General features: G+C 52.5%; 1 protein-coding gene across 1 annotated transcript; it reads right to left on the bottom strand.

Moving 5' to 3' along the window:
* Positions 1–593: 593 nt before the first annotated feature.
* fam50a (family with sequence similarity 50 member A) lies at positions 594–12,418 on the bottom strand (the record flags this gene model as incomplete). Its single annotated transcript, NM_001045784.1, is given in 13 exon segments — positions 594–750; positions 1,998–2,108; positions 4,295–4,365; positions 4,925–4,973; positions 6,549–6,603; positions 6,731–6,807; positions 7,382–7,443; positions 7,721–7,787; positions 8,245–8,321; positions 8,735–8,907; positions 10,864–10,963; positions 11,247–11,331; positions 11,946–12,418. Coding segments are annotated over 13 exon segments (1,047 nt in total). The 5' UTR covers positions 12,057–12,418.
* Positions 12,419–12,577: the final 159 nt, after the last annotated feature.

Below are 12,577 nucleotides of genomic sequence, written 5' to 3'. Positions count from 1 at the left end.
CATTCCTGCACTGGTACAGCTGGGGTGTTTGCTACAGAAACCCTACTATAGTTTATATAAATACCCCGCTGTGTAGCCCCGGGGGCAGCCATTCCTGCACTGGTACAGCTGGGGTGTTTGCTACAGAAACCCTACTATAGTTTATATAAATACCCTGCTGTGTAGCCCCGGGGGCAGCCGTTCCCGCACTGGTGCAACAGCGCAGGGTTAATTTCAACCCTAATGGTGCCATTAGCAGCACCTAGGGAACCCTGTGCCCAGGGGGCATCGCAATATCTTCCCACGGGGGTTAAACACTGTTTGCAGACTGACTTATAGGGTTCTGATTGGCTATTTGGTGGGTTCTGATTGGCTATTTGGTGGGTTCTGATTGGCTATTTGGTGGGTTCTGATTGGCTATTTGGTGGGTTCTGATTAGCTATTTGGTGGGTTCTGATTAGCAGTACACCTGGTTTGGGGGCACTGGGAGTAACACCTAAGGGGTTAGTAACATGTTGCCCCCCACAAGCCACTGGTTGGGGCTCACAGTGTTAGAGTTACAGTTCAGTGCAAATAATTGCCATTCAATGACACAGGGAAGTCACAGCGGCTACTGGAATACACAACAGTATAATGTATAAAGGCTTTACACACAGGATTCCCATGACACAACAAGGAATATAGAGTCCAGTTCAGGCAGCAGCAGGAACACTGTGGGTGCAGGACAAATGGGGCAGCTCCAGTCTATTCCTTCCAGGAGTCTCACCGGATCTGTGTGACAAACAGGGAGATACCATTAACCAACAGTCGTCTGTTAACCCCTGCCTGGCGGCAAACATGACTCACTGCCACTATCCCTTAACCCTTTAGCAGCAGTGACAGGAAAGGCTCCGACAGCAGGAAGTGAGGACATTATGTATGGGCAAGCGGCAAGCAACACCCAGCACGGGGCAAGCAACACCCGGTGGGAAGTGATAGTGAGAAAGATTCACGGCTACTACTCAAACACAATGGGGCCAGGGGTGAGGGTCTGGGATATACTCACTACCAATATACCCTGAGCTGCTCTACAGTGGGGGTGGCTGGCACTGCAGTGGAACAGGACAGGACGGGACAGGCCGGCAGGGCAGTGGAACAGGACAGGCCGGCAGGGCAGTGGAACAGGACAGGCCGGCACAGGACAGGCCGGCAGGGCAGTGGAACAGGACAGGCCGGCACAGGACAGGCCGGCAGGGCAGTGGAACAGGACAGGCCGGCACAGGACAGGCCGGCACAGGACAGGCCGGCACAGGACAGGCCGGCACAGGACAGGCCGGCACAGGACAGGCCGGCACAGGACAGGCCGGCACAGGACAGGCCGGCACAGGACAGGCCGGCACAGGACAGGCCGGCACAGGACAGGCCGGCACAGGACAGGCCGGCACAGGACAGGCCGGCACAGGACAGGCCGGCAGGGCAGTGGAACAGGACAGGCCGGCAGGGCAGTGGAACAGGACAGGCCGGCAGGGCAGTGGAACAGGACAGGCCGGCAGGGCAGTGGAACAGGACAGGCCGGCAGGGCAGTGGAACAGGACAGGCCGGCAGGGCAGTGGAACAGGACAGGACGGGACGGGACAGGCCTGCAGGGCAGTGGAACAGACAGGACGGGACGGGACAGGCCGGCAGGGCAGTGGAACAGACAGGACGGGACGGGACAGGCCGGCAGGGCAGTGGAACAGACAGGACGGGACGGGACAGGCCGGCAGGGCAGTGGAACAGACAGGACGGGACAGGCCAGCAGGGCAGTGGAACAGACAGGACGGGACAGGCCGGCAGGGCAGTGGAACAGACAGGACGGGACAGGCCGGCAGGGCAGTGGAACAGACAGGATGGGATGGGACAGGCCGGCAGGGCAGGGAGACGAGACAGGCTGGCAGGGAGAAGCACAGAGACTCCCCAGGGAAGGCAGAGAGAGTGCTGTACATGTGCCGGCACATTGTCGGGGGCCCAGCATTTGCCTGACTCTTGCCAATCCTTACCGTATATTTATCCCATTTCTTTTCGGGGTCGTACGGTTCCCACCGGCTGGCCGGGAATATGTGCTTGTTCTTCTCATACCAGCTCCGCAGGACCACCTTCCCAGCGTGGGACTAAGGCACAACACAAAGGGAGCAGGGTATTAGCAAGGCGGGGTGCCAGACTGACAGCTCTTGGGCACCAAAGCTAAAGGGAAACTAAGGCCTTATTTACTACAGATGCAATAGTTTCTGCTTATTGGCACAGCCTGCCCATGCTATGGCATTAACAGTGGCACAGCAGTGAAAAGAACATACACAGTAAGTTAGGTTGAAAAAAGACTCACATCCATCAGGTTCAACCTTTTATGTTTGTATGAAAACTGCCCAACTGCTACTCATCCAGGAGGCAAAAAACCCTCTCCAATTTGCCTTGGGGGGGGGATTCCTTCCTGACTCAAAGATGGCAATCAGACCAAAACCTGGCACAATCCATTCCTTGTACCTATCTAATGTACAGCCCCCCCTGTAACTCCCCTTCCTTGTACCTATCTAATGTATCTGCCAGTACCACTGATTCAGGGGGGGGGGATCCCACAACTTCCCAGCTCCCCTGTAACTCCCCTTCCTTGTACCTATCTAATGTATCTGCCAGTACCACTGATTCAGGGGGGGGGGATCCCACAACTTCCCAGCTCCCCTGTAACTCCCCTTCCTTGTACCTATCTAATGTATCTGCCAGTACCACTGATTCAGGGGGGGGGGTCACACAACTTCCCAGCCCCCCTGTAACTCCCCTTCCTTGTACCTATCTAATGTATCTGCCAGTACCACTGATTCAGGGGGGGATCCCACAACTTCCCAGCCCCCCCTGTAACTCCCCTTCCTTGTACCTATCTAATGTATCTGCCAGTACCACTGATTCAGGGGGGGGGGATCCCACAACTTCCCAGCCCCCCCTGTAACTCCCCTTCCTTGTACCTATCTAATGTATCTGCCAGTACCACTGATTCAGGGGGGGGGGACCCCACAACTTCCCAGCTCCCCCTGTAACTCCCCTTCCTTGTACCTATCTAATGTATCTGCCAGTACCACTGATTCAGGGGGGGGGGATCCCACAACTTCCCAGCCCCCCCTGTAACTCCCCTTCCTTGTACCTATCTAATGTATCTGCCAGTACCACTGATTCAGGGGGGGGGGGATCCCACAACTTCCCTGCCCCCCTGTAACTCCCCTTCCTTGTACCTATCTAATGTATCTGCCAGTACCACTGATTCAGGGGGGGGGGGACCCCACAACTTCCCAGCTCCCCCTGTAACTCCCCTTCCTTGTACCTATCTAATGTATCTGCCAGTACCACTGATTCGGGGGGGGGGATCCCACAACTTCCCAGCCCCCCTGTAACTCCCCTTCCTTGTACCTATCTAATGTATCTGCCAGTACCACTGATTCAGGGGGGGATCCCACAACTTCCCAGCCCCCCCTGTAACTCCCCTTCCTTGTACCTATCTAATGTATCTGCCAGTACCACTGATTCAGGGGGGGGGGGGGGTTCCCACAACTTCCCAGCCCCCCTGTAACTCCCCTTCCTTGTACCTATCTAATGTATCTGCCAGTACCACTGATTCAGGGGGGGGATCCCACAACTTCCCAGCCCCCCTGTAACTCCCCTTCCTTGTACCTATCTAATGTATCTGCCAGTACCACTGATTCAGGGGGGGGATCCCACAACTTCCCAGCCCCCCCTGTAACTCCCCTTCCTTGTACCTATCTAATGTATCTGCCAGTACCACTGATTCAGGGGGGGGGGGGGTTCCCACAACTTCCCAGCCCCCCTGTAACTCCCCTTCCTTGTACCTATCTAATGTATCTGCCAGTACCACTGATTCAGGGGGGGGATCCCACAACTTCCCAGCCCCCCCTGTAACTCCCCTTCCTTGTACCTATCTAATGTATCTGCCAGTACCACTGATTCAGGGGGGGGGGGATCCCACAACTTCCCAGCCCCCCTGTAACTCCCCTTCCTTGTACCTATCTAATGTATCTGCCAGTACCACTGATTCAGGGGGGGGGGATCCCACAACTTCCCAGCCCCCCTGTAACTCCCCTTCCTTGTACCTATCTAATGTATCTGCCAGTACCACTGATTCAGGGGGGGGGTTCCCACAACTTCCCAGCTCCCCCTGTAACTCCCCTTCCTTGTACCTATCTAATGTATCTGCCAGTACCACTGATTCAGCAGGGGGGGGGGGGGTTCCCACAACTTCCCAGCCCCCCTGTAACTCCCCTTCCTTGTACCTATGTAATGTAAAGGCTCTCACCTCATCCTTCTCTACGGTGGCGTCGCTCAGCAGTCGCACATCCTCGTGGACATCAAAGTTAAAGAGGGGACCTACAAGAGAGAACAGTGCTTGCTGCCCAGATGTGCATTTTATTCGCTTACAGTGGGGGGGTATTTCTGTTTCCCAAGTGCCACGGCCAAATAATAAATGTCTGAGCTGTGCGGTGGGAATAGCTACTATAACATCGCTCCTTACTCCCAAGCTGTTCGCCTACTAGAGAGAATGTAAGGAGGGCACTCATTGGATAATGCCGGCTAGCCATCACTATGGGGCAAAGTATAAATCCATTTCCTACTGACCATGACTGGCCAACAGACTATGGAATCCATTAAATGTAACCAACCAACACACACCGCCATACCATTGGCAAAATGCCCGATGATTCCATGCCCTCTTTGGGCACGAAGGGCAGTTTTTGTTTGGTACTGTCTCTTACTAAGTCTCTTGGCAAATAAACCTTCTGGCCCTGTTTGGTACTTGTTTATAACATGCTCTGCACCGATTGGTTGCATTTTACTAGTTCATCTATACCAGCCAATGACTATTGAGGGCTCTGCTCCAGGGCCATGTACACACTCTGCAACATCACAAAGTTTGTGTGAAACTCACCACTTTTGCCTCTCGCCTTTGTCACAATGAAGTCATAAAAACTGTGATGCTGAAAGAAAGTTACACAGTGTAAGTGCAGGGTTACATCTGATGCCCAACACTCCACTTATAGGGCATTGCCCAACATGAACTGGGCATCAGTCTTTAGTAGAGCGGTACAGGAAAAATACTCCACTTATAGGGCATTGCCCAACTGGGCATCAGTCTTTAGTAGAGTGGTACAGGGAGAATACTCCACTTATAGGGCATTGCCCAACTGGGCATCAGTCTTTAGTAGAGTGGTACAGGGAGAATACTCCACTTATAGGGCATTGCCCAACATGAACTGGGCATCAGTCTTTAGTAGAGCGGTACAGGAAAAATACTCCACTTATAGGGCATTGCCCAACTGGGCATCAGTCTTTAGTAGAGTGGTACAGGGAGAATACTCCACTTATAGGGCATTGCCCAACTGGGCATCAGTCTTTAGTAGAGTGGTACAGGGAGAATACTCCACTTATAGGGCATTGCCCAACTGGGCATCAGTCTTTAGTAGAGCGGTACAAGAAGAATACTCCACTTATAGGGCATTGCCCAACTGGGCATCAGTCTTTAGTAGAGCGGTACAGGGAGAATACTCCACTTATAGGGCATTGCCCAACTGGGCATCAGTCTTTAGTAGAGTGGTAGAGGGAGAATACTCCACTTATAGGGCATTGCCCAACTGGGCATCAGTCTTTAGTAGAGCGGTACAAGAAGAATACTCTACTTATAGGGCATTGCCCAACTGGGCATCAGTCTTTAGTAGAGCGGTACAGGGAGAATACTCCACTTATAGGGCATTGCCCAACTGGGCATCAGTCTTTAGTAGAGCGGTACAGGGAGAATACTCCACTTATAGGGCATTGCCCAACTGGGCATCAGTCTTTAGTAGAGCGGTACAGGGAGAATACTCCACTTATAGGGCATTGCCCAACTGGGTATCAGTCTTTAGTAGAGTGGTAGAGGGAGAATACTCCACTTATAGGGCATTGCCCAACTGGGCATCAGTCTTTAGTAGAGCGGTACTGGGAGAATACTCCACTTATAGGGCATTGCCCAACTGGGCATCAGTCTTTAGTAGAGTGGTACAGGGAGAATACTCCACTTATAGGGCATTGCCCAACTGGGCATCAGTCTTTAGTAGAGTGGTACAGGGAGAATACTCCACTTATAGGGCATTGCCCAACTGGGCATCAGTCTTTAGTAGAGTGGTAGAGGGAGAATACTCCACTTATAGGGCATTGCCCAACTGGGCATCAGTCTTTAGTAGAGCGGTACAGGAAGAATACTCCACTTATAGGGCATTGCCCAACATGAACTGGGCATCAGTCTTTAGTAGAGCGGTACAGGGAGAATACTGGCTGGCACAGTATTCCACCCCCCAATAACCCCCTTATGGCACAGACAGCAGAGAGCCCTGAGGAGCAGGGCAGCGGTTTCATTGTGCCACAAGGGGAACCCCTAGGAAACAGCCAAATATCACTCATGGGAAGCTTTGGAGTTCTCTCTTTTTCTCTAATAGGGAGCCACAGAAATGCCACAGGGCACTGCACTTTTGCTGTGTGTGCCACAGGGTAAGTACAGCAGGAGTAATAGTACTTACGTGCGGAATGATGAGATCTTCCTTAATGTACATGAGCTGTTCCACGCCTGCAGACCTAGGGGGTACACACACAGCGTTAGGGGCACATGATAGGGAAAGCAGAAACATGGAGCTGGCACTGCCATGCAAAGCCCCACAAGCCCAGCACAAGGTCTGCCTTTAGGAAAATGGCGGCAGCTTACCGGAGCTCACTAAAGTCTTTCCGTAGGATCTCCAGTGCTTTCTGCAGGAATTGCTGGATACTGTTCCCTTTCTTCATCTAATTCCAGAGAAAAGCAGGTTATTGCATAGGGAAGACAAACTACGGAGCTCTGAATGGTTACAGGGGTGCTAGCAAAGTCTGTCGCCCTATCACTGGGCAAGGTGGGGCAGGTGGGGGAATCCGTCAGTGCCAAGACTCATAGGAAGTACCAGCCTAGAGAGGGGCATTACCCAGCTCTATTAGTGCTACTTCTCAAAACACAAATCCTTTATCTGACAGCTCTAACACTGCTACTGTCCACCCCACATAACTGCACGTGTACAGCCCCCCTATCAGCTCAGGGGTACCCCACCCTCCCACATCAGCTCACAGCCACCCCCCACCAGCTCACAGGTACCTGCCGTGGCCCTTAGCTCCCAGGAGCCCAACTCCTTTTGTACCTCACATATTTGGCACTCGTGTGTGTATCTCTTATTATATAGCACTTGTGGAACAGGAAGCATAGCATATTGTCATGGGTCAGAAATTGTGCAGATTGGGAAGTGGGTGCAGCAATAACACCTGGCATGGTTCTGCCCTCCCAAAGGGCACCTACAGGGGGTGGAGGGCAGATAGAATTCTTAGATTGTACCTTTACGGTCCTTCGGTGCCCCGAGCCATCCCAGTAGCTAAAAGTGATTTCAATTTCTTCACCTGCAGGAAATGGAATGTGAGTTTAAATCAATGAAAATAGCATGTATTGCCCCAAGGTACCCACCCCCCAGTAAACCCTCACTTACTGCCCTAATATGGGGGGGCACAGTACCCCAACATCCCACCACCAAGTCAGTGGGACAATCCCCTACTGGTCCACGTGACCAATCACTGGTGCACTCACTATCCCGACAATCCCACCTCCCCATTATTGGAACGCTGGCTCAGAACCCCATCATTAGGGCACATTCCCCCATAACCCCCCTGGGTTACTGACTTTTTATCTTCTCCTGCTTGCGCTCCCACTCCTGTCTCAGTTCTTCTCGCAGTCGGTTCTCCTCTTCCTAAGAGTCGAAGCAAGGAGAACAGGTAACAAGGAGAACAAGTAAGAATGCCAGGCTGCTCAGGGGTAGCAAATCGACAAGGATTCAACAGCTCTATTGTGTAACTACAACTCCCACCATATTTGCAAACACAAAGGATATCAGGGAATACTCAGAGCTGCATTTTCACAGCAAGCTGAGAGCAGAGGTACAATCCCCTTGGCAGGATGGGGCTTTATTTGTACGGCCTGAGGGCTGGAGAGATTTCATTTGTATGTGAGACTACTGCTCTTATGCTTGACGTATACATCCACATTAACTGACAAATTCTGAGCCAATGCACCATATGAACTCCCCAGCCAACCAATCAGTGGTACATTAACAACATGGAGGGGTCCATCCGGGGCTGTGAGGATTTCCCATTAATGAGCCCTAGTTCTCTAGTCTCTCCCCCCAAGCAAACCAGAAGTTCTAATACCTCGCGGTCTCTGTCTGGCAGGAAACTTGTATCCACATCAGGATTTTTGCCGAGCTTTTTCTTCTTCTTGGGCAGTTCTAGAAGCAGTGAGGCAAGATGAGATGGCAGGTACTGATTACAGATATTTGTATGAAATGCTACCCTGGCGGCTTTTCCCCCTGGGGTTCAGTTCTTTCAGCCCCTAATATACAAAGCCCCTGATGCGACAGATTAACATAGGAGCCATGCATGCATGCTCTTCTCTTGGCCAAGGCCTACCTGTTCTATAGATCCACTAGAGCCTCACAGAACCATGCAGCACCCCCAGGGCTAAAGGCACCCCTGATTAGAAACAACCGTACCCCCTCCGTAGGAGCTGCCTGGCACAGAGCACTAACAGTATCAGATTCAATCATGGCACTGTGTGGAAAGCAGGGGCACCCAACATTAACCCTTAATGGGGGCAGCATGAATAGGCTCTGGTTTATGAAAGGAAATCTGCCTTCTTTACCTTCCTTCTCTGCATCGTCATCATCATCCTCATCATCATCATCCTCATCATCATAGTCATCGTCAGCCTCCTCATCTTCACATTCCTCATCTTCCTCTAAGTTGAAGGACAAGCTGGCTATTTTGCGCTTCTGCTCTTTCTTTCTCTCCCTCTCCCTCTGCTTCTCCAGCTTTCTGTTTGGAGACAAATGCACCATTTAACCCCGGTTTGGGGGCATTTCCAGGGGTCATTAGGTACCAACAGTGTAAATATAGATGCCGGGGCTCTGAGGCACACAACTATTTGCCAAAATGAAAAAGATGGCACACAGAATTCTCACTGGCAAAAAGACTTAACGAAGAAGGGTGCAGAATGCAATAAAAGCTGTAAAGAAAGATTGTTTCCGTATAGCTCCCTCCCTCCATAAGACAAGTTGTGCCCCTTTCATAGCAGCACAAGGCAAAGGGCAATGCCATAAAAGCACTGAAATAAAATAGCAAAGTAAATACGTGGTGCCATTAGGGTTTATGCCAACATTAACAGCAGTTTTAGGGCAAAAAACACAAATGCCAATAAACGTATGTGCGAGTGTGTGTGTGTGTGTACACTTAGCGTGCATGTTCGAGAGCTGTGCAACCCCCCCCCACGTACAAGTGTGTGTAACTGTAAATGTGTGCGTTAGGGTGGCAATACACGAGCTGCCGACTGCACCCCAGAAGCCACACGTTCCCCCATCTGCTCATTGACTAAAGGCAGGGGAACAACAGGGTTAAGAAGAAGCAGCCACGGATTGAAGAATCTACAGTTTGTGGCACTTCAGTCCCTTTATCCACACGAGCAATCTGCAGCACTGACAGGGTTAAACACAGAGCCACACAGCAAACTGTTTGTGGGAGTGAAAGAATGAGGGTGAATAGACTGACTATAGTGGCAGCGACTGGACAAACTGGTACCAGAAGAGAGTGTCCGGCAGCAGTGGGGCTTATTGCACAGAAATATCCTCTGAGCACCTACAGCCACGTGCCAGCGCAGAACAGCTCCCTGGGGCTCAAAAGGTTCTACATTGGTACCAAAGTGGGCACAGAAGGAAATGGCACAGATGGATCAGTAACCCTAACCAGTGGCTTGGGGGCAACATGTTGCTCACCAGGTGCTTATTTTTGAATTCCTGGCTTGGGGGCAAGTTTTGGTTGGGTAAAAAAACAGATGTCCTGCCAAACTGAGCCTCCTTTAGGCTGCCAGTCCCCATAGGGGCTACGAAATAGCCAATCACAGCCCTTATTTGGCACCCCCAGGAACTTTTTTCCTGCTTGTGTTGCTCCTCAGCCCATTTTACATTTGAATGTGGCTCGTGTCAAAAAGTTCGGGGACCCCCGGTGTAGATGGACCATCTTTGCAGGGGGGGGGTCACAGTGCAGTAAAACCCAGGCTATGGACAAGCACTGGGCATTAAGATTTAACCCTATTTCTCAGCTGACACTGCCCCTTCTGGCTGGACGACCACTGAGCACTGAGGATGTGTCTGAATCCCAGTGATTTGCTTTAGGTTCAGCCAAACCTATTATTATCTATACAGCGCTATTATTCTCTATAGCCTTACCCAGTGATGGGGCACAAATGCACGGCATCATGGGTTTGCCCACACAAACAATAACAGAACCTAACCCAAACAAGTCACTATATAGCTCTTGAAAGGGAAGGCAACACATTGATTGAATGCAATTTTGGGGGATTTTGCTAATAAGATTCAGATCTGGCTCAGTATATAGCCGCATGTGTAATAATAATAATAATACTACTAATACTAATAATAATAGGTTTGGCTGAATACAAAGCAAATCACTGGGCTTCAGCCACATCCCTAGAGCTCACACAGAACCAAACCTTCTGGGAATGGTGCGTCCCAACTACACTGTCATTGGCCATAGAGATAAACAGCAGCGCACAAAGGCTCACATACACGACAGGAGACAAGGGGGCACATTAGGTTGGAGTGCCGGCCCCTATTGTACCCACCACTACATACACTGTGCGCCAATACACTGCTCTACACAACACGAGGCAGCCATGAGTGGAATTCATGTTAGCACCCACTCGCTCTCCCACACATGGCACGCTGCACCCACTCACTACATGGGCAAGTTACTCACAACTGGAGGTCCTTGAATTGCTCCTTCTTGGCAAGTTGCTTCTCTCTCTCTTTCACCAGAGCCTCTTGTTTGGCTTTCATGTCATTAAGGGTAACCAATCCTTGGGGAAAACACAGGGTACAGTCAGTTTAGGGGTGCAAGGCAAGAGAAGGAAGGAAAGAAACAGTGTGATCCCTGCAATTTCTCACGCATCTCGCAATGGGCAGTTGCTTGGGCAAGGGGCAGTAGTATGAGTTCAGAGCAGGACAGTTGGTGAAGCTGCTAGAGGCCCATAGCTATAGGGAACAAAAGAAAGGGAAAGTGCCCTGGGCTTGGGCAAAACCATCATTTCAAGCGCCAGGATTTGCAGGAATGCCGACATCACACAGGAATAATTTACTTACCCACAGTGCTCGATTTAAGCTCCGCCTCCACCGCATCATAATGTGCAGAGAATTTCTTATTTATATTTGCCTTAACCACATTCTCCTGCAGGAAACAAACACAATCAGAAATAAACCCATTTCCTAATTACCCAGCCAGTAACACCCCCACCAACCAGCACCCACGGTTGCCATTAGTAATTACAGAGATGCCAAGGGGCCCAAGAGACCCGGGGTATGGGGAGCAGGGGAAGGAGGGGAAGGGGCCCTGGGGTACGGGGGGGCAGGAGGGGAAGGGGCCCGGGGTACGGGGGGGGCAGGAGGGGAAGGGGCCCGGGGTACGGGGGGGGCAGGAGGGGAAGGGGCCCGGGGTATGGGGGGGCAGGAGGGGAAGGGGCCCGGGGTATGGGGGGGCAGGAGGGGAAGGGGCCCGGGGTATGGGGGGGAAGGAGGGGAAGGGGCCCGGGGTATGGGGGGGGCAGGAGGGGAAGGGGCCCGGGGTATGGGGGGGGCAAGGGGCCTGGGGTATGGGGGGGCAGGAAGGGAAGGGGCCTGGGGTATGGGGGGGGCAAGGGGCCTGGGGTATGGGGGGGGCAGGAGGGGAAGGGGCCCGGGGTATGGGGGGGGCAGGAGGGGAAGGGGCCCGGGGTATGGGGGGGGCAGGAGGGGAAGGGGCCCGGGGTATGGGGGGCAGGAGGGGCCCGGGGGCAGCTGAGGTACCTCCGCTATTTTCTGCTTCATTTGCTCCAGCTGCTCCCGCTGCTTCTCCCGTTTCTTCATAAGCTGCATGGCCCTCCCGGCCTCACTGGCAGCCCCCTTGTACTGCGCCATGTTTGCCCCTCTCTCTCTGTCTCTCTCTCTCTGTCTGTCTCTCTCTCTCTGTCTCACTCTGCCTCTCTCTCTGTCTCTCTCTCTCTGTCAGTCTGTCTCTCTCTGTCAGTCTGTCTCTCTCTCTCTGTCTGTCTCTCTCTCTCTGTCTCACTCTGCCTCTCTCTCTGTCTCTCTCTCTCTGTCTGTCTGTCTCTCTCTCTCTCTCTGTCTCTCTCTGTCTCTCTCTCTCTCTCTCTCTCTCTGTCTCTCTCTGTCTCTGTCTCTCTCTCTCTCTCTCTGCAGCTCCCACCGCAACAACAACACTAGCGCAATATTATGGCGTCACCAACACCGCCTGCCACTCAAGCCACTAGCCCCGCCCGCTATGTACGTCACACCGGCGCCAGCCAACTACAGCGTCGGTCGCGTCTTTTATTGCGTCATCACAGGAGATGCGCCTGGGCGTGGTCAGGAGGGGCGGCTCTGTGGGGCGGTGCCCGGTGCCCAGTCTGGGTAGTACGGGAGGGAGGGTTAAATGTGCG

The sequence above is a fragment of the Xenopus tropicalis genome, chromosome 8 (assembly GCF_000004195.4).
Source record: "Xenopus tropicalis strain Nigerian chromosome 8, UCB_Xtro_10.0, whole genome shotgun sequence".
Lineage (NCBI taxonomy): Eukaryota > Metazoa > Chordata > Amphibia > Anura > Pipidae > Xenopus > Xenopus tropicalis.
This window is presented reverse-complemented; position numbering and strand designations above follow the sequence as displayed.